At 33.8% G+C, this 23,782-nt stretch overlaps 1 protein-coding gene across 8 annotated transcripts in view; it reads left to right on the top strand.

Moving 5' to 3' along the window:
- ARHGAP6 (Rho GTPase activating protein 6) overlaps positions 1-23,782 on the top strand; it is a 227,621-nt gene that overhangs the window by 124,769 nt on the left and 79,070 nt on the right. For 2 of the 8 annotated variants that reach the window (XM_039320082.1, XM_039320326.1), the window contains 4 exons: positions 13,679-13,776; positions 16,345-16,589; positions 20,263-20,343; positions 20,817-23,255. In XM_039320082.1, coding sequence (XP_039176016.1) covers positions 13,679-13,776; positions 16,345-16,589; positions 20,263-20,343; positions 20,817-21,523 — 1,131 coding nt within the window. In that variant the 3' untranslated portion in view covers positions 21,524-23,255. Of the gene's footprint in view, positions 1-13,678; positions 13,777-16,344; positions 16,590-20,262; positions 20,344-20,816; positions 23,256-23,782 lie in introns of those variants that run through there. The other 6 variants (XM_039320245.1, XM_039320166.1, XM_039320494.1 and 3 more) reach the window with 6 other exon arrangements.

Genomic DNA, 23,782 nt, shown 5'->3' with positions numbered 1-23,782 from the left:
AATTAAACCCAGTTAAAAAGGCGAATAGATTTTTCAGGATTTAGGAACAGAGGTCTGATCCTTCACCCACTCCACAATGACGTCACAGGCGGAAGTCCTCTCACAGCTGGAAGTCCGGCTTTGCCGATCCCGGAGAGATTGGTAAATTAAAGAGGAAGCTTCAGAGAAGCCGGGTGGAAAGCAAACACCAAAGCAGAAAGGAGCAGCACTTTTAAAATTGGCAGAGAAGAAGCCGGTCTTTTTTTTTTTTTTTTTTATTGAAAAATTTTTAAAAACTTTTACAAAGACAGAAAAAAAACAATAACAACAACAAAAAAAAACCAAAACAATACAACCCTCCCCCAACCCCTCCCAAACCACCCCCTCCCTCCCCCCCGGAGCTTCCTAGAGCAGAATATAGGCTTAATTAAGAAAAAAAAATTAACAAAATTATAAAATAATTAAAAATAAAATATATATGAAAAAAGAGTTATAATCCTTAAAAAGAGAAAATATTTAAAATAGAAAAATACAGGTTATAAAAAAGCTAAATGATATTTTTTCAAATCCAGTTTAAATTGTATGAAATTTATCCATTTTTCCCATACATCAAAAAATTTCTCTTGCATTTGCTCTTTTAAAAAAGCCGAAATCTTTGCCATTTCCGCCAAATAAGAAACTTTAAAAAACCACTCTTGCAAAGTAGGCAAAGATTCCTTCTTCCAGTATTGACCTACTAAGAGCCTTGCGGCTGTAATCAAATTCAACATCAATATAACCTCCTTAGCATCACAATCAGTAACAATGCCAAGCAAAAACAATTGTGGAGTAAATTTTACCCTCTTTCTAAAAATTCTCTGAATGTTCCACCATATCTTAATCCAAAAAGCTTTTATATTTTTACACGACCACCAAATATGATAATAAGTGGCATCCAGGCAGCCACATCTCCAACATTTAGGCTGTAAGTCAGGATACATGAAAGACATCTTTTGTGGATCAAGGTGCCATCTGTAAAACATTTTATAAAAATTCTCCCTTAAATTCTGAGCTTGTGTAAACTTAACATTTCTCACCCAGATAGTTTCCCAAGTATCCAGTAGAACTGGTTCACCAAAATTCTGCGCCCATTTAATCATACAATCTTTAATTAATTCTGATTCTGAATCCAGTTCCACTAGCACCCCATAAATTCTCTTAATGTGAGTTTGTCTTTGATCCTTTACTTGCTTAAAAAGATTTTCATCTTCTCTAAGCAAGCCTATATTACGATCCATCTTCCATCTATCTACTAATTGTCTATATTGAAACCAAGAATAGGTAATATTTTCATATACTAGGTCTTCCAAAGATTTTAACTGCCAATTTTGACCATCCCATCTAAGTAATTGTGTGTAAGACACCGTATCCATTTTAACACCTCTCTTTATCCCCTCTATCGCATGCCAAGGTATAGCCCATAATGGTATTTTAAAATCACTTTTATAATATTTCCTCCAAACCCTGAGTAAAGAAATCCTTATAATATGAGATTTAAAGGCCCAATCCACTTTTTTATTAAATATTAAGTAGGCATGCCAACCAAAAAGTAAATCCCATCCCTCCAAGTGGAGTATCTCTGAATTTGTTAAATTTACCCAATCACTAATTAATGTTAAGACCACAGCGTCATAATATAATTTCAAATTCGGTACCTTGAGTCCACCTCTCTCATGGAAGTCCTGCATAATTTTAAACTTTACCCTTGGTTTTTTCCCTGCCCAAATAAATTTATTAATGCCTTTCTGCCATTCGTTTAAATTAACCTCATTCTTTAAAATAGGTAACATTTGAAATAAAAAGAGAAATTTTGGCAGGACATTCATTTTAATCACTGCAATTCTTCCCATGAGAGATAGCTGTAAGTTCTCCCAATTTTTCAAGTCTTTTTGTACCCTGACCCACAACCTTTCGTAGTTGTTCTTAAACAATTTTGCATTAGAAACAGATAAAATAACCCCCAGATATTTTATCTTATCAGCAATTTCAAAACCAGTCAAATTAGCCAAAATCTGTTTATCACAAGTAGTCATATTTTTAGATAATATTTTAGTCTTATTATTATTAATTTTGAAACCCGAAACTAATCCATATTGATATATCAGCTGTAATAACTTCACTACAGAATAAGTAGGTTGAGACAAAGTAACAACCAAGTCATCTGCAAAAGCTCTCAACTTATATTCTTTTTTATTAACTTCTATGCCTCTTATTTCCTGCGACTCTCGAATTTTAATCAACAAAATTTCCAATGTTAAAACAAACAGCAACGGTGACAAAGGACATCCCTGTCTAGTACCTTTTTCTATTATAAAAACCTCTGACAAACCCCCATTAACAATAAGTTGTGCCGTTTGTTTTTGATATATAGCAGTAAGAGCTTGTAATATTTTTTCTCCAAAATTCATCTCCTCAATTGCTCTTAACATAACATGCCAGTTCAGTTGATCAAAGGCTTTTTCAGCATCTAAAAATATCAGCCCTGCAGGGACTTGGTTGTTCTTATCTAAATATTCTAATATATTAATAATTTGTCTAACATTGTTTTTCATGTACCTACCAGTTATAAAACCCGATTGGTCCTTATGTATAAGCTGATGCACAACCATCATAAGCCTATTAGCTAAAATTTTTGCAAAGATCTTATAGTCTACATTTAAAAGAGATATAGGTCTATAATTGTTTGGTAAAGTAAGATCTTGGTCCTCTTTTGGAATCAAGGATATAAAAGCACTGCGCCATGACGGAGGGATCTCTGAACCCTGCAATATGTTATTAAAAAGCTCACCTAAAGGTTGAATCATCTCTTCTACTAAAGTTTTATAATAAATAGGTGTCAAACCATCTGTACCTGGCGCTTTGCCTAATTTTAATTGCTTAATAACTGTCACAATTTCCTCATTAGTAATTGGACAATTAATTTCTTGCTTCTGATCTTCTGTCAATTTAGGAAAGTTAGCCTCCCTTAAATATTTATTTATATCTAAAATTTGTACATTAGTAGTCTTATATAATTTTTGATAATAATCTAAAAAAGATTTCTTAATCAATTCCTTCTGATACACTAATTTACCATTATAATTTATTTTATCTATTGTTCTCTGTCTCTGTTTCTTTCTTAATTGATAGGCCAACCATCTCCCTGGTTTATTGGCATTACAAAATGTATTTTGTTTCATAAACAAAAGATTAGTTGCGGTTTGATCAGCCATCAACATGTTAAATTGTGTTCTTAAAAACTTTATAGATTCCTTAACCTTTTCATCTGAAGGATTTGAAATCAAAAACTTTTCTTTTAATTTAATCTCATCTTCCAATTCCTTACGCTTCTGAGTCTGCTTTTGTCTATGAACACTGTTCATCTTTATTAAAATCCCTCGCATAAAAGCTTTACCTGCATCCCATACCATTGATATTGATGTCCCCTTATACATATTCAAAGCAAAATAATCCTTTAAACACTCCTTTAACTTTTGAACATTCTTTTCTTGTCTAAATAAATTCTCATTCACCCTCCAGGATCTCCTCTCCTCTTTTTCATGAATCAGCTCCATCCAAACTGGACTATGATCCGTCAGTGACCTAGGAAAATTTTTTACGTTCTTTACCCTATTATATAAGTCAGTTGTAATAAAAAAAAATCAATTCTTGACAGAGATTGATATCTATCTGAAAAAAAGGTAAAGTCTCTCTCCTCTTGATTACATTCACGCCAATAGTCACTCAATTCCCAATCCTCTTTCAAATCAAAAAAGGCTTTGGGTAATTTAGCCTGTTTAAAAAGGATAGAGGAACCTTTTTTTGTCCCTTTGTGTATCTAAAACACCATTCCAATCCCCCATTAATATCACAGATCTATAGTCCAGCGAAATTATTTTCTGATGTAACAGTTTATAAAATTGTTCTTGTTGCTGATTTGGTGCGTACAGTCCCACTACAAGTATTTTCTTACCATATAATCCAAGTTCAATCATTACATATCTTCCTTGAGGATCTGATTCTACCAGACAAACTGGTAGATTTTGCTTAACATAAATAACCACTCCCCCTTTTTTCCCAGGGGCAGGAGATACAAAATGAGATCCCAAACGAGCATTAGCTAAGTATTTTTGATCTTTAAGTAAAATATGAGTTTCCTACAAGCAGATAATATCATTGTTATGTTGCTTTAAATAATAAAAGATTTTCTTTCTTTTCTGAGGGGAGTTAAGACCGTTAACATTCCAGGTCAGGAACTTTGCCATCTCCCTTAACCAGGAGCCTGGAGAAGACTGCCTGAAGATCTGCCATTGATGAATGTGTTGCAGAACTCTTGGGTCTTGCTCCTCCCACCGGCAATGAAGCACTTTCAGAAGAAGATTCTTTGGGTTCTTTCTTCTGTTGTTCCTTTTCCTTGCGTCTGTGTGCTGCACGGGTCATCCTCTGCTCTTTAACCTCTGTTTGACGTTGCCATTCCACTTGTAACTTCCCAGCAGAGATCAGACCTAATCCTTCAGATTGCTGTTTGACCTCTTTGCCGCCCGAAGATTTCTGGGTCATAGATAAAGATGAGCCTGCTCCCAGGACCGTATTATAAAACTCTTTAGCTTTAGCAACCGTGTTAAGCCTATAACGCATCCCCACATGGCTCAAAACAATACCCGTCGGGATCTCCCATCTGAATGACATCGATCTTGCTTTAAGTTCATTAGCTAGAAAAGCAAAGTCTTTCCTGCTTCTTAAGATTCTTGATGGAATTTCCTTTAAAATAATGACATCTTGGGCAGCAATCTGAAATCTCTTATTGTAATAAGCTTGTATAATTTCATTACGCAGAGGCCTCTGTGTAAAATAAATCACCACATCTCTTGGCAAGTTCTTTTGTTTCGCAATCCAAGAATTAACTCTGTAAACTTTTTCCACTTCTCTGCGTAATTCATCTTTATCCATATTCAAAACAAGAGCTAGATCATTAAGCACCATCTCTGTCAGATCTTGATTCATATCTTCTTTCAGACCCCTGATTCTCAAAGCATGCTCCATTTCCCTGTACTGGGACATAAGAATATCCTCTTGTGAAATTTCCACCTTTCTTTCCATATTCTGGAATTTATCTTCAATAAAATCAACTTTATCTTCGACCTCCTCCACTCTAGAATCCAATTTCGCGACCACAGAAGCCAGGCCTGATAAAGCTGTTACTATATCTTGCCTCAAGATAGTATTATTGTCCTCTAACAGCTGCTTCATTTCCTCTTTACTTTCAGATGTATTCTGTTTAAGGAGGTCTTTCATTTCCTCTTTGCTTTCAGATTTGCTCTGTTCAAAAAGTTGCTTCATTTCATCTCTAATTTGGGATACAGCATTTCCCATTATATCTTTAATCTCTTGTGCAGATAAACCTGGCAAAGGAGGAGAAGATGAAGGCAGTACTGATGGTGTAGCTTTAAGTTGTTGTTGTACAGTTAGAGTTGTAGGAGAGGAAACCACCTTAGAAAGTATAGAGGCCGGTTGCCTCTTTGAAGCCATTTTTGAAAAAGTTATTCTCTCTCTCTTTCCTCTTAAAAGGAAAAAGGAAAAGAAAAAAAGTACAAAAATTCTTAAAGTTTAAAAAAAAAACCAAGAAAGGTGCCCAAAACACAATCAGAAAATAAAGGAGAGAGTTAAAAGTGATAAATGTATTCATTTAAGTCCATATTTTCTTTCCGGGGGAAAAAAAAGTAAAGAACAAAAGAACAAAGTACTTTCGGAACGCCATCTTACTTTCACTCTCCGTGCCGACAAAAAAGAAACAAGGGAAAAGAATCAAAGTCAACTAGAAAAAAGTTAAAATAAAATACTAAACTAAAGAAGAAATCCTTTAAACTGCTCTGTCTGCTTTAAATATTACTCACCAAAACACCTTAAACGCGGAGATGGTAGCGGCATTTCCTTTTGTCTCCGAAGAGACAAAAACAGCTGGGAGGCGGAGAAAGCAGGAACTCCAAGGGAACGCTCCTTCTGTCCCCTCAAAAGAAAAATCCAGAGGGGGCTAAGAGGTTCTACCTCTATTCTTGCAATCTCTATCCCTTCCCTTCGCCCGGGAAGGGGATTCCGAACCGCGGGCCAGCTGATGTTCGCTGCGCTCCGCAGATCTGACGCCGTCCCAGGAGGACGGCTACGAAGTAGCCGCCATCAACGCCGCTCCCCAGCAGAAGCTCCAAGAAGCCGGTCTTTAAGGCCAGCCTGGAGCGATGGCGGCAGTCTGAGAGAGAGTGAAAAGTAGAACTGACAGCTTTGTAACGGGAGACGAGGAAAACCCCTGAAGGAGGTGAGGAACATTTGGCTGAGAGAAGACGCAGAAAAAGCAGAGCTATAAGGAGAGAGACACCGCGGCAACTGAATTGGAATAGAGCGGAGAAGGAAGCAATAGAGCAGAACGAGAGCAGCGTGAAGAAGCAGAGAGCCCACAGTAAAGTTTATAAAACATGAGAGACTGGAATTTAAGAACTGCAAGAAGTAGAGAGAAAGGACTGGAGAAAGGACGGTTGGAGGCAATAAAGGGTGATTAAGAAGGACTTTGAAAAATTAACTTAAGGATTAAAAGGTGAAGTGAGACAACGGAGAAATTTAAAACTACTTAGTGGAATTTATTTTTGAAGAACAAATAGTATTGAAATTTGGACTTTAACTGACATATATCTGGGTAAAGTGACGAGTGGATGTTTTGGAAATATTGGATATATAGAAGAAGAAATAAGAGGTGACATTTGGTGGATCAGTGGATACATTAAATTGAGACAGAGAGAAAAAAGGCTGATGCAATATTGTAGCACTCATATAAAAGCAGTGACTAAGCTACAAGTAGAAAAGGGGTGTCAGGCAATGTATTAAAAGTAATGAATGAATTGTATTAACGAAATAGAAATAAGCATAATTGAGTAATTGAACTAAATCGAAGTGAGAAAGTAATTATAGTATAGTAAAGAAATATAGACAGGTGATTGTTCAAATAAGAGCGAGAGTGAATGAAATTAAGAGTGGTGATAATACTTAAAGAATAGTATATGTATATGCATCGTGTGTAGTGTTGTAGAAATATAGATAAGAGATGTTAAGAGTATTATAAATTGTACTAGATAATAGTGGGATAAGGAAAGGTACAACTCTACTTGTAATTTTACTTTTTAATGTTAACCCTAAGAATAATGTTCTATAAAGGTATTATAGTCATATATATTGATACATAATTAGAAATATTACATATACATACATACATATATATATATATATATATATATATATATATATATATATATTCTTACTATCTATATTATATATTTGCATATTTAAGCTTAGACTATATAGATTGAAAACCAACTTGATCAATGAAAACAACTTGCCATAAATTGGTATATGAAAAGTGGAGAAATATTATTCAAGTAATAAAAATGACAAGTACCGCAACAACAACTAAAGTTGGCAAAAAAACAGTTACAAATCCCACACCTATAATGGCCTCCTACAAGTCAAAGAATGATAGTGACCATGTTGGGGAAAGAAAAAGAGAAAGCAGAATCGGCAATGAACCCACAGAGCATGCAGATAACACTACAAATGATTCAAGAAACAATGATGATGACCCAAGAGGCAATAACAAACAATCATGAAGAAACGAAAATATATCACAAAGAAATCAAGAATGATATTGGAGAAATGAGAGATGAAATTAAAAATATGAATGATAAGATAGGCAATATACAACAAACAATGATGGAAAATAAACAAAGAATCCAAAAAGTTGAAACAAAAATGGAGCATGTTGATAGCAAAATAGAAAGGATGGTACAGAAATCCGAGCAGGTAAATAGGGAGTTGACTGAATCTATTGCCTTTTTGGAAATGAATAAAGCTTCGTTCTTTCTAAGATTCCAAAATATTGTAGAGGAAAAGGAAGAAGATTTGGGAGAGAAGATGGCGGAGATGTTGGCGGAGATATTAGGCAAGGAAAAACAAGAAATAAGAAGCGACATAGACAAAGTATATAGAGTATATACAAATTATGCACGAAAGCATAGATTGGCGAGAGAGGTCCATATAAGGTTTACTAGAAGATCAATAAGGGATGAAATATATATATAAAAAAGAGACGAACCAATAATATATAAGGGTAAAGAAATAATTGTATTAAAACAAATAACATGTAGTATACGAAATCAGAGACGAGAATACCAATTTCTAACAACCCAATTAACTAAATATAAAGTTATGTTTCGATGGTTAATACCTGAAGGCATATGTCTAACTTGGCAGGAAAAAAATATAAGATAGATACACTTGAGAAAGCGCAGGACTTTTATGAATGTTACTTTACACAAGGAGAAGAACAAGAAAGTAGGGAAGAGCCGGAGAGTAAAAGTCAGGATGAAGATTTATTAGAGGAAGTCGAACGAGAGAGAGAAATACAAAAGATACAAGAAAGAGAAAGGTTAGAAAGAGAAGGAGCAAAAGGAAGAGTAATAGAGACAAGAAGCATAAAAAAAATAGATCAAGTAAAAAATGGGAGATGAAATTAAGCTCTTCTCTGTAAACATTAATGGATTAAATATACCAAGAAAAAGAGCACAAACTTTAACAAATTAAGGAAATTGGATGCAGATGTGATATGTCTTCAGGAAGTTCATATAAAAAAGGATTATAGAAAACTACTAGAGAATGTAAAATTAGGAACACTATACACAACATTAGCACAAAACAAGAAAGGAAGAATTGTTATATATGTCAAAGAAAAAATAAAATAAAAATCAATATATTCGGATGAAGAGGGGAGAATTTTAATGTTGGAAATAGAATTAGAGCAAAAACAAATCTTATTAACGGCAGTATATGCACTAAATAATAATCAACATGAATTTTTTTAAAAGGTACATAAGAAACTAGTGGATCTGGATTATGAAAATATTTGTATGATTGGGGATTTAAATGCAATAGTTGATGTTAAAAAAGATTATAAGAGTAGTAAAAAGAACAAAAAGAAGAAAAATATATTACCAAAATCATTCTTTGACATGGTAACAGAACTCAACCTTCAGGATATATGGAGAGAGACACATAGATCAGACAAACAATATACGTTCTATTCATATCCACATCAGTCTTGGTCTAGGATCCATATGGCCTGGGCAACAACAGATGTACAAAAAGGGATAGAGGAAATTGAAATAGGGCTTAATGATTGGGCGGATCACAACCCAATAATAATAAAATGGAAAGCCAGAAACAGAGAAAAAGATGGTCAATGAATCAAAGACTGTGTAAAGATAAATAATATATACAGATGCTAGAAAAGGAGTTGACATTATTTTTTTCAGGTAAATAAAAAGGAAGAGACATCAACACAAAATTTGTGGGATACTACAAAAGCTTACATTCGGGGTTTGACAATTACATACAACTCTAAGAAAAACAAAGAGGAGACTTCAATAAGGAAAATTACAAGAAGAATTAAAAAATAGAAGGTGATCTACAGAAGGACCTACAAAATAAAAAGATGAAAGAAAAATGGAATATTATAAAACACAAGATTAACCTGACAACACAAAAAGAAATGGCACAGAAAACTAGGATGGCGAAACAAAATTACTTTGAAAATGCGAATAAAACTGGTCGATGGTTGGCCTATAAATTAAAAAAAGAAAAAGGTAAAAGGACAATACACCAACTACAAGATGAAAGTGGAACAGTACAATATAGATGGGAAGAAAAAAAGAAAATAATACAAAATTTCTTTTCAAAGCTATACCATCAGGAAGATATACCAGATGATAAAGTCAAACAATATATAGAGGCAGCAAAAATGAGCAAAATCACTGAAGAACAAAAGGAAATGTTGAATAGACCAATAACTGCAATAGAATTAGAAACAGCATTGAAAAAACGAAAAAACAACAAATCACCAGGCCCGGATGGAATTCCAGTGGGGTTTTATAAAAATACACAAGAGTCACTACAATGGATAATGTTGGAGATTTACAATGAGGTGCTGGAAGAGGCAAAGATACTGACAACTTGGACTGAAGCAATCATCACTCTCATTCCTAAGGAAGACTCAGACCTACAACAAATTCAAAATTATAGACCAATTACTTTATTGAATACAGATTATAAGACATTTACAACAATATTAGCAGAAAGGATAAAAAAAATTTGAATAACTACATCCATCCAGATCAAAATGGATTTTTACCAGGATGACAAATAAAAAATAACATGAGGATAATACTGAACACTTTAGAATTTTACGAAGTCCATCCTGAAAGACAAGCTACACAGGTTTTTCTTGATGCCCAGAAGGCATTTGATAATCTGAATTGGAATTTTATTATAACACAATTGTACTATATGGATTTTGGGACAAAATTTGGAAAGATGATTGAGAAAGTGAAGATAAAACAAAGATAAGTGTAACCAAGAAAATAAAATATTTAGGGATCTGGCTTACAGTGAAATGTTCCTCGATTAAGGAGGACAATTATGATAAAATATTACACCAGATAAAAAAAGATTTAGAAAATTGGGAAAATTTGCAAATTTCATTTTTAAGGAGGACCGCTACGGTCAAAATGAATGTATTGCCAAAAATATTATTTCTGTTCCAGATTATTCCAATAAAATTAGGGAAAACATTCTTTCAAGAATTAAATAAATTGGTCACTAAATTTATATGGCAAAGGAAAAACCCAGGATTAAATTAAAACTCTTGCAAGATATGAAAGATAAAGGGGGATTGGTGTTACCAGAGTGGGAAATATACTACCAAGCATCGAGCTTAACTTGGCTAAAAGATTGGATGGATTTGAAAAATACTAGAGTTTTAACAATAGAAGGACATGACTTGCAAGCAGGGTGGCATGCATTCCTATGGGACGAAAAACATAAAATACACAGATACTTTCAAAGACACATAGTTAGGAATGCATTGCTACAGACTTGGGAAAAAATAAAACAAAAACATTATATAAGAATTCCAATGTGGTTATCCCCAACAGAAGCTCTGAAATACCCAAACCTACTGGATATAAATAAGATAATTAGATACAAGGAATTAGTAAATGAACAGGGAAATCCGAAAACAAAACAGGAATTGGAACAAGATATTGGCAGAGAGATTGACTGGTGGACGTTTACACAAATTCAATCTAAATATACAGAGGACAAAAAATTATATGAAATCCAAAAAGAGCCGCAAGAATTGGATAAAATTATACATGGAACAGAAATAAAATTAATTAGCAATTTATACAAATACCTATTGAGATATAAAATGGAAGACGAGGTTGTCAAAGACACAATGATTAGATGGGCAAAAAGTTTTGGATATAATATAGAATTGGAAAAATGGAAAAAATATGGGAAATAAATATAAAATTGACTATGTCGGCAGCATTCAAGGAAAACCAGTTGAAGATGTTTTACAGAGGGCATCTTTCACCAGCGAAGCTTGCCAAGATGTTCCAGAACAATTCGCCAACATGCTGGAAATGTAAAAAAGTACATGGAACATATTATCATTTATGGTGGACATGCCCAGTTGTGAAAAAATACTGGACTACAATAAGAAAATGGATCGAAGAAATAATAGACCAACCCGTAGACTGGAAACAAGAGATCTTTTTGTTGGGTATTTTACACAGAAAATATAGTAAAGAAATATGTTACTTAATTTTACATATAATAACAGCGGCAAGAATAGCATATGCACAGTGCTGGAAAAATGAGAATATACCATCAGAGGAAGAAGTGATAACAAAAATCCTGGACTGTGCTGAGATGGACAAATTAACAAAAGAGATAAAAGAAAAGGAAGACACAGAGTACTGTATAACATGGAACAAGTTGTATAACTGGTTGGAGACTAGAAATAATAGAGGAGAATAAATATGGAAAGGTCAAAAGTGAAAATATGTGTATAATAATGTATAATAATAATATGAATTATTCTTAGTAAGAAGTAGAATATGAAGGAAGAAAAATGTAAATAAAAAACATCGGGGCAATAAGGACAAATATTTTAAAGAAGAATAAGGGGGGAAATGTAAATAATAGAAGATTACCGTTACGTAATCGCTGTTTAAAAAGGGGGAGGAGTATATACTGTGTGTGTATGTGTGTTTTGTTTTGTTTTGTTGGTTAAAAATAAAAATTTAAAAAAAAATAAAAAGGCGAATAGAAGGCTTTCTGTCTCTCTCTCAATAATGGACAAATACAGTATAATTGCTAATTTTCTTAAGATTTAAAAAAAATTGATACTTTTCAAGACAGAAATATGGTTTTGGATTATGTTAATATTTGTAAGAATATAGTTTTTATTAATGCGGATATGTACAGGTGACTGTGTTTGGTGTATTTGTTTATTGTTTCTATATATATTTACCTTATAAATGGGGAACGGAATTAATTAGCCTGCCCATGGGCTATTTCATTTATAATACATTCATTTTCTTATCTTTTTTGCAGTTCATTTGAACTTGATGTGTAAAAAAAAATTGCATGAAATTTGTTTGCCTATTTCTTGTAACAATTACCAGATAAATAATCTTGTAGCTGTAAGGACACCTCCCCACAGCTGACCCCTCAAGAAAGTAAAACTCTTGAATCCATGTGGTTGAATTAAAAGAACTTTTACTGAGAGAAAGTGGTTGCAGGAAAGTCAGGTGGAATCTGAAGATCTTGCACAACACACAAAATTATTCTTTCAGTTTCCCCAAATTCCAATCCCCAACCAGTCCACCAGCATCCAATATGATGCTGCGAAGATGTTTTGAGAATGCTGAGGTGCTAGGCAGATAATAGATCATTCTCAGGGCACAATGGCCTTGGAACCAGGCTGGAACTGGCTGGGAAGGAATCTGCTTCATCTTCGAAGACAATCCCCCTCAGTGCTTTGAGGTTTTTATGATCAGTCGATACCTCGAAAGGCACTTGGCTCTTTTCGAGGAAAATGCTTCTAGGTCAAAAGCACCCAGCGTGCCGCATAAGCCTCTTTCTCCCACACTGCCCACCTTTGTTTAGTTTTTGACAGTTTTCTAGAGGTGTAAGTTTGCAGCTGACCCTGCTCATTCTTCTGCAATAGTACAGCCCCCACAGCTATGTCACTAGCTTTGGCCTGAATGACAAATGGCTCATTTGGGTCTGGATATTTCAGAACGCGCTCTGCTGCAAATAGCCATTTGAGTTTCTCGAATGGTGCCTGATATTCCAAAGTCCATTTCAGGTGCTGGCTGGGTTTTGGTTTTTCTTCCCCCTTCATTTTCAAAAGATTAGTGATGGGCAAAAGATGGAATGAATGGCGGTAAAACTTTGCAAAGCTTATAAAGCTTTGCAACTGTTTCCTGGTTTGGGGCAGAGCCTAGTCCAGTATCGCTTGAACCTTTGGGGGGTCCATCTCTATCCCGTCTTGTGAAATGCGATAACCTAGTCTATTTTACTTTGGTGAAACGTGCACTTGAACAGTTTGGCGTACAGTTTGGTGGCTTTTAGTTTCTTAACCACCACCCTCACCAATTTCACATACTCAGCCATAGTTTCAGCCATATTTAAAGAAAGGTGAAGTGTTTTATATTTGTGATTATATTAATTCATATTTAAAAACAGAGGTGTATAATTTTGTTATTCATTCTTTTGATGTTTTATTAATGTATAGGTCCCAGCCGACCTTCAAAATGAAGTTCTAATTAGTCTGCTTGATACTGATTCAGATGTTGTAGACTATTTGCTGAGAAGGAAAGCTTCCCAGTCATTGTGAGTAATTTGTTAATTTTCTTTTATTTGCCTCCATTGGGGTAATATTATCATAATTTATCATAATTCTCCAAGGTTTCCTATTTCAGAACTCTTGGCATATTTATTTAAATAGTAACTATGAATAATGTTAACCATTATGAGTTAAATTATGTGCCTCTTTTATAAAATGTTAGCAATTATAACCCTAATACCTTTAGAATAACCTTTTAATGGTTTTTATATGACTATCTTAATTTTCAAACCTATTTTAATAAAATTAACTTTAGTTAAATGTCTGAGATTGTCCAAGGCCTTTAGTGCTCCATCTGCACTAAAACCTGGGTCCATACGTCATGGCAAAAGTGCAAATATGTCTGCACTTAGAACTTTTTGGGCTGATAGCATACTTAACATTTATATTGTAATAAAATTTTAAATAAATTATTAAACAGAAGGTTAGCGTGTTGCTAAGAATTGAACTCAAGAATTTATTTTTAAAAATGTTTCTGGGTCCCATAAAGAACAAAGAAGCATTTTAGTCACTAAAAAATAGCCAGATTGCAGCACAGTGCTTGTTGGGATGTGTGCCTATCTGCCTAGAAAAAAGATCAACTCAAGCTGAGACAGTAGATTACATCCTGGAAAGCTGTGTGAAGTGACACCTTAACAGTGTGACTTTCAGTCAATGTTTTGTATTTGGTCCTGCCCATGATAATATGCCATTTGTGAAAGTGCTTCTAAATGCTTTTACAATTCAGAATGAACCCAACAGTTGGGAATCTCTGTTAATTAATTTAATCTCTGTTCTTCTACCTTTTATAGCTGTGAGGGCATAGAAATTCCAGTGGATGAGATCTTTCCTCTTGCTCAAAAATATTTCTTTAACAGTTGATTCCTATTCAAACAAAAATTATCTGCACATATTGCTTAGTTTAAGAATGTTTAATATTTACAACTGCTCAAATCTGTATAGAGCCTGACCAAGAAGGCCAAGTCAAGTAGATAATAGCACCTTTGTCTTCTTCTAGCAACTGATAATTGACAGATATAGCCATCTGATACTGGGAATAGTGTCCTTATTTTCCATGTTAAATTTGGCTTAGTACAAAAAAAATATGTGAACCAATGCTGCTTTGTATGCATATTATTTTATTCTACTTTGGAAATGAGGGATGATATGTTACTTCCTTAAGCCCTGATCCCTTATTTATTCTTAAGTCATCATTTAAATCTCCCGAGAAGAAATATATCTTTTCAACATTTTCCAATAAATCATTGGGAACAGTTTATTGTAATTCATAGTTGATAGGACCAGTAATTGTGCTACTTATTTCAACAAGAGTATTCAATGTTTGAAACGACAGAATTATCACTGTAGTTTTGTTCTCCTCTTAGATGCCTAATTAATATTGAAGTGCCCAGGAATCATTTTTATATGTTTTGATACTAACATGTTTCCAGCTGTAACTGTGAAGTCATGGGAAAGAATTTGGCTAGAAGATTAGAGGGACAATTTATTCATCATGAAAAGAAAATGACAATCATAGGACACATCTTTTTTTCTGTGTCAATCTGGAGAGACGACTACATATTCACTGGGCTATTTTTCCTGATAAGCTGGAACCAAAATGTGAGATACACATGTCTTGGGACCATCTTAATATTCTTGATAATGGATTTCAAATCTTGACATGAAAAACTATAACTCTATAGTGAGAAGTGAGCACATGTCCATCAATAATTGGTCATATAGCATAGTTCAGTTGCTACTTGTAAAATGGGCATAGTGATTTTCTATGTAGACTTTTCTCTTGATCAAAACATTTTCTTGCATCTACTTTTTCTAATAACTTCACTGTTTTTCTTTTTAACTGGAAGACTATCTGCTCAGTCACAATGAAACAGTACAGTGTTATATAACACTGCTTGCTAATGACAGTACAGTGTTGACAGCCTATTTCTAGAGTCTTCTTATCCTTTCTAATATGGCTGGATTTGTCAGGATGAAATTCATCCCTAACTCCATAATAAACTAAACCATCATTTGAAAATGAAATTAAGATTCTTGCTGTGAAGGATTTCTTGTTAAATCTTAAATAGAACATAGAATGGCCATTGTAAATTCTTAGGGAATATTTTTGAGAAAAAAACCTAGAATGTTTAACTTTTATTCAAGGTAAGGTATAATTTGAAAGCTTTTATAAAGTTTTATTTTATTAAAAGTAGTATTTAAATGGATTGTCCTTTGTTCTATGGTCATTGTTTGTTGCAGTTGCTTTTTTTCATTATATTTCCTCAGTTCATTATATTGTACTCAGTAATGTACAAAACACTTCCTGTGTTACATTCAGATTTACAACATGTTCTTAAAGCTTTCTTTTTTTAATTAGAATCTTGGATATAACTGTCTTGAATATAATGTAACAGTAATTTCACCTACATTGTGTTGATTCCCTATAATTGTTCTCTATTAAGGCTGTTATTTTCTGTAATTTTTACTTTTATTCTAGCCACATATTATTGAAATACACTGTTCTTTACATGGGCTACATTTTATTAACTCCTATTTATGTTTCATTTTATCAGAAGCCCTGAAATGCTTCAGTCTGAAGGGTCATTCTCCATAGAAGGTAGACATTCATCCATAGACTCAAACAGAACCTCAAGTGGCGATATATCACCATATGACAACAACTCTCCAGTGCTATCTGAAAGATCTGTTTTGGCAATGCAAGAAGATATGTCCCTCACTTCTGATAAGTTACATAAAGTACCAGAACAGAGCACATTAGGTAGCAATTTTCAGCCAAAATCAAAAGAGAATTCCTTTGGTATGATCAGCATATGCCATAACTATGAGTATATATTGGTTCTAATATCATTGTGAATATTCTTTTATAGTAAAAATTATTTTTATTGTAAATATCATTTTTCTTAGTGAATTGATTTCCTTAACAGAATAGAGTCAGACTACTAGGGTTGGACAGATACAGTTTATCAAATTTAAATTACGATTCCTAACAGCAAATTTCTGATTTTAATTTAAAGATTTTCCAAGAAAACATTCTTTGAAAATGTTTGATAAGGTTTTATAAATATCCGAACAATATCTATACAGGTGAAAAGATTTTGTTGCAATTGAAAAGGGTCTTTATACAGAAGGCTCTTCAATTATACTAAAAAAAATTAGAATTCAGTAATTCAGAAGTGCAGAGTTTGTACATCAATTCAGATATACAAAGTCAACTAACCTGCTAATACAAAATACATTCCATTCCAGTCATAGGTTTAGTGTTCTAGTATATGAACATCTCAATATCTGCATAATATCAGTGCAGAAATACAAAACATTTAAAAATGAAATCAATTCTAATTCTTTGCAAATATTTTGAATTACAGGTATTGTACATTTTTCTTGAATCTTGAATTTTATCTTTGAATTTTTGAAAATCACATCTTTCATTTTTCAATTGAAGAATGTTTGGGCCAGAAACAATCACAGAATGAAAAATTTTATGAACCTAAATAAAATTATTTTGCTTAAAACGGGATCCCAATATTTCATGCTCCTTTTCATCTGAGAGTTTCATTGAGTCATACACATGGGGATCTATTGCCCATATTGTAAATAAATCCATTGAGGTAACAAAAGTTCTTAACATCAAATTAAAACATTGTTTAGATCCTAGCTGTTGTTTCTGTTCTTTGGTTGTGACCCACTAAGATTTTAGCTTGATATCAAGAGTTTTGGCTACCTCTGGCTGCCTTGTTTTCTTGTGGCGAAAATAAATTGCAGTTTTATTGTATGCTGATGATAACAGTGTTACTGTCACAAATGTCAGTTGGACTGAAATAAGGGCTACGTGTCCTAGCCACTAATTGTCCCAGGAAGTACTTGAAATTTGATATACTAAAACTAAGATCTTATTTTTGGCAAAAGACCCCTGGGTCCCTAACCTGACCATATAACTAATCAAAATCTTTAAATATTTGGGTATTTAACTCTACCAAATGCGGGTCACGCTAAAATTATTTAATTCAAAATGCACAAAAATTAGTGGTAGCAATGTAATCCTTCTACTTCACTAGATACATAGCTTCTTTACCCCTCTAGAAGGATTCAGTTTAAATTCTTAAATAATATGTTCCAAATGATCCTATGTGTAGCTAAAGCAGGGAAACAGGTTTGATTAAAGTAGAAATGAGTGCATGGATTTGTATTAATTCCAATGGAAGAGAATATATGTAGCTCATGAAGTGTAGAGTCCCTGGTGCTCTCTGACCCTGGTTGCCTGCCTATAGACTCGAAGAGCAGGCTGACTAGAGAAAGTGAAGGCTACCTTCCTCCCCTCCCAGGGTAAGTACAGGAGAGGGGTGAATAAAGCTACAGCCTTGAAACAAATGTGTAGGAGGAAACCCACATTTTCTCTGCAACCAGTAGCAAATAGAGAAAAGCAGCTGAATAAAAGAAGGCATTTTTTTCCTTCAAAGGGAATGGGTGATTCAGAGGAACAAGAACTATAGAGGCACAACAAAGCCAAACACAATATGAAAAGGTGCAAGTATTCTACATGCTGGCTGTTAACAGAAAAAACAAGAAATTTCAAAAAGGGAAATTAAGGCCTAAAGCAGAACAGGATTTATAGAAAGAAAGCATTATTATAGAGCATTGTAATAGCAGTTGAATAGAATAAATAATAAATAGTAACTAGCATAGTAATATAGAAATAATAACAATAGAATAAAATGGAATATATTATAATGGCAATAGAAAGCATATAGATTTGCAAGTTTCATATTGAACTTTTATATCTTCTTGTTTTACAAAATAAAACATCTCTTCAGGATCTAAAAGCTATAAAAAGAATAACATTACTACACATCAAAAATCTATTAGAAATGATCAATAGACTACTGTAACCACACAGTATCATCATAGCACACAAGCCAACTAAAACCCTCCATCTTAAGTAAACCAAAAGACATACTAACTGAAGAAAAAAAAAAAGCAATGCAACATACATTTTAAGGATTATAACAGCTGCTTGTAGAACAAACAGGCAGAACACTAGCAGAATGTGTCCATGAACAATAACTAGCAGTCAGGAGACATGATGAAACTTGTTTAATCTCACAACATGTGGCAAACTCAACCATAGTTTTACTTGGGAAGCTGTGCATCCTTGACCAATCTAAATCAAAAAATGCTAGGGAATTCCAAGAAGCTTGGCATTCAGACAAATCAGTCATCAATAAATATATAAAAATAAACCACACAGATAATTAAAGCTACAAAGGAGACAAAATTACCTAGAACACAGTAGTCTACACCCAAAGAAACAGGGATTAACACCAGACAAACAAGCAGAAAACAATACCATAATCAAGGAATTACCATGGAGAAAGCCACACACTGATTAGTACTGATGATGTAATAAAATTGCAAGCAAACAACCAAACTCAAAGTATCAAGGACTCCATATTTGTACTGATGCCTGGATAATTTGGGGGGGTTCCCCCAGAGGGTCGAGGCCACGTGTGTCAAACTTGCCACGTCATGTGACGTGTCACAACGTATTGCAACTTTTTTTGCATTGCCGGAGCTGGGGTTGGCATGGCCTCCGTATGATGCAACCAGCCCACGGGCCGGCAGCTTGACACCCCTGGTCTAGGCAATTGACTCTTAGCAGATAATTATAAATTAATGTAGAAAAGGACAGTCTTGAAAAAAAGTACAAAATTGTGGTTACATAAGAGCAGCCATCCTGATAAAGGGATAGGGTTGAACATTTCCTGCATTCAAAGTGCTAAATATTTGAAAACTCATTTGGAACAATCTGACTTAATCAAAATAGTCAATCCCCATTTTTTTAGGTTTGTGATTTTTTTTATTCTATTCAATTGTGTCCATTGCTATGTACTCCAAAGAGTACCAACATCAAAACAGCTGTCTCAAGGGAAAATACTTAAAATATTTCTTATGGGTTAACATTTTGCCCTTGTGAAGGAGATACTGAGTGCATATTTTATGTCTTTTTACATTGCACCTGTCTTATCCCTCAGACAGGTCTGATTTATGTTTTTATTTTGCTATATTTGAAATAACAATTATTTTAACTATTTTACTAAATGACAGAATTCTGGTAGATTATTGTAACAAAGAATACTAGCAATACTAGAGAATATATGTAAATTAGGATTGAACTGTTGGACTCTTGGTTGTTCTCTCAATTTGGTAGTTTCTATGGGGTGAGGTTTATTTCTTGATAATTCTTTAAAAATACCCTTATTAAGGAAAAATCCTCCCACACCAAGACTAGAAGTACAAGATGGTTCAGTCCCCTATATACCAATGATGTTACCTAGCATAGTACATCTGCAGGAAACAGCTAATTTCCGAGAAAATTGAGAACCCAAAGATTACCACTACTGCTACTTCTTTCTAATTTATATCTTTATTAAATACTAGGATTACTTACATTCATATTCCTTCTAATCCTACAGATGTGTCAGAGGACAGTTTCCACATCTGGGGCACCTGGCATTCAACTCTGAAAAGTGGTTCCAAAGGGCTGGGAATAATAGGTATACATATTTTTGTTTCTATGTATTGAATAATTATCTGATTTGATTATTTATATAATAGCGCTATTTCATTATAGTATTGTACTAGAAGAGGACTGCTAATTCTCTTTCTCCAAAAGCCATCAATTTTATAAAGTATGGTTCAGTGAACTATAGTTTACAAAAGTTTATACCACATTAAATATTTTTTGTGTTTGAATATCATAGGAGTTTCTACAACAGATTTTTTTTTTTGCAAACTTTCAGATATTATGATATTCAAATCAAGGCACAACTATCTGTAGAATAGTTTGCAATATAGAGCAGGACTATTTGTATGGAAAGGTTGTGTTTGTATATGTGAGTAATCAATAGTAATTCTAGATATCATTCCCAAACCTGATGTAAGATCCCAATGCCCATGTCATTGTAGATTATCTCAAAAACTATGTATGATTTGCTTTATTATTGATCATTCTCTGTGGTTTTTTTAGAGTCATATAGAGACATCTCTGAGAGCAGCTCCTTGCGGCCAGGGCAGTGCTCCCTTTCTCAAGGCAGCCTGTCATTGTCTTCTCCTCAGTGGCGGGAAAGCAATACAGAGCTAGATAATGAAAAACAAATCATCCAAAGGAGTCAGACAAGAGCTGCCCTTTCTGGTTGCCATTTGCATCCCCCTCTGTCTCAAATCTATAGCACCCCACAGATTGAAGTAGGTAGGAAGAATTCCAGCCTGTCCAATTCAAAACATCATTCACCTATAAGATATACAGAGAACTTGATGGAGCATGATTCAGATGCAACTTACCTGCATGCTGCATTTAAGCCATCGCCTCTAAGGCAAGCTGAAGTAATTCAAAAAAATAGACCACCACCTCCTTATTCTGAAACAGCAAAACAAAGCAACTTATCATCCCCCCAGCCAGCAGTATCTTCTACAGCGTATCCATTGTGGAAGCTTCAGAAGACAGACTTATCTGGGGCCCAGGGAATGAGGATCATCACTCAGGTGCCTGAACAACCTACCCAGCATGAGGAGCAACAGAACCAAAATGAAAGAAAGTACTCCTTTCCAGATATTGAGCAGAACAGTAAAGATTTGTCAGAGACAGACTGGCATGGTTGGCAAAGCGATCGATGGCAAATTTGGGAGATTTTATCACCTGACAATCCAGATGTGCTCCCTGAAACATTAGTATGAGTGGAGAAATCAGCAGGTCTTTTCGAAGTAGGAAAAACTGGTAATGGTGGACGGGATTTATACTGAATTATTTTTTAAAGTTTTAATAAAATTAAATTTATTAAAAGAATTTTAATAGCAGTGTAAAATTTAGTGACACATTTTTGGGGTTTTGTAGAAGGAAATTTGAGATGGCAATTTCAGTCCAAACTACTCTGTGAAATATAAGCTGTGTATACAATAAAAATGACCCAGGTTTTGTTAAGATACATTTATGTATCTGCAGCTCAAATGATTGTATATTATGCCGATGTTTTGTGCACAATTGCATTGTATTTATATGCAGAAAAATGCTTTTTTGAAAATATCTTTTAATCATGCACTGCTAATATTAATATACAACATATTGATATCATTGGAAATGCACAAACTGGCTTCTATGCTTTTAATTAATCTGTTTGTGAAAGATGTATATTTTCACTGACAAATAAGGTGGAATGAAAACATTAAAAGCCATATATTTTATAGTAAGGAAGTTAAAGAGTATCTAACATACTATTTGCTTGCAAAGAAAATTTAATGACCATATATTTTTACTCTTTTAGAAAGCAATTCCAGTCACCTCTTCATAAACATGTCCATGCGTATACCATATACAAAAAGATCCCAAAGATTCTTCTACCCATTCCACGTTAGGCTTGTAAAATTTTGACATGAATAAGAAAGTACAGAAGAGGGTGTTTATAAAGTTTTGTTAAAACTGTTTATGTGACAGACCCTTTTGAATTTTCAATATTTCTTTATAAATATGAACTAAAATGTGATCTGCTCTCCCCATAAACTAGATAAAAAGAACCCAATTAAATAAATGAGCCAAAATCCCCAACCCTTATATATTTATTAAGGAAAATTATCTAAAGCTACATATCCAAAGCTACAAAAACTAAATGAACCTTTGCTTTTCAGTAACTGGTATGCCCCTGTTGGAGAACAATAACAACAACTAAACGTTTCCAATAACTGTTGATCCTGCACATTAGCTTGGAAGAATTCTAGCTCATTCCTCCTTTAGTTCAAGAATGGTCAGCTTCTTTGCATAAATAGTCCTTTCAGGTTTTTCCACAAGCCTTCCATAGGATTACAGTGAGGAATTTGATTTAATCATTCCAAACTAACTTTCTTCTTTAACCATTCTTTGGTTGTGCAACTTGAGTATTTGGGATCATTGTCTTGATCTTTTTTTCTGAGTTTCAGTTCATGGACAGTATACTGATATTTTCCTGAAGAATTTGCTGGTACAATTCAGAATTCCATCCATGATGGTAAACTATCTTGTTTCAGAGGTACAAAGGAGGCTCAAACCATGATACTGCCACTACCATGATTCACAGATAAATTTCTTATGTTACAATATATATTTGCCAAACATAATGCTTTTCAATCAAGCCCAAAAGTTTTATGTTGGTCTCACTTTCCATAAAATATTCTTTCAATAGACTTCTGACTTATATATGTGGTCTTTTGCAAATTGTAGATGAGGTGAGCAGCAATGTCAGCTTTATTTTTTATATATCTCCTTTGTATGAGCTATGACAACTTTCTACATACCCAGAATCCTGTTCTTTAAATAAGGCAGGACCTTCCATACTCACAGTTGATTATCATCCCATGGATTGAAACACCTGACTGATAATCCTAGAGGTTCATATACTGTACATGTTTTAAATCATTCTCCAATAAACAAATGAACAAGTATAATGTTTTGACTCATTCATTTAATTGTGTTTTTACCTAGTTTTAGGACTTTTATAGAAAACAAATAATGTTTTAGAATATTATACACACACACATACATACATACATACATAAATATTAAAAATTCAGAAGAGTTCACAAATTTTCAAGCACCACTGTACTGTATGTTTTTATATGTATTCATGAGACCTGGATTCCTGACAACTAAAAATATTTTCCTTTTTTAACCAACACAGTTGGTTAAAAAATCCTAAAATATTGATAGAATTCCACAAGATGATTCCAGTGCAATGTTGTATTTGTTAAATGTCAATATTTTGTGCTTTAAGAAGTTTTACTCTCATTGGTAGAAAAAATGAATTTTGGGGATAAGTTTTTATATGTGCTTAAAACTATATATCAGCAACAATCTGCTCAAATTGTTGTCAATGGGGGACTGACTGAGACTTTCAATATTGAAAAGGGAACAAGACAAGGATGTCCATTATCTCCATTATTATTTGTTTTAACATTGGAGATTTTGCT

Source organism: Crotalus tigris, unplaced genomic scaffold, assembly GCF_016545835.1.
Source record: "Crotalus tigris isolate CLP2741 ecotype Arizona unplaced genomic scaffold, ASM1654583v1 scf7180000017543.2237141, whole genome shotgun sequence".
NCBI classification, from domain to species: Eukaryota; Metazoa; Chordata; class Lepidosauria; order Squamata; family Viperidae; genus Crotalus; species Crotalus tigris.
The sequence above is the reverse complement of the archived record's forward strand: the minus strand, read 5'-3'. Positions and strand labels throughout refer to the sequence as shown.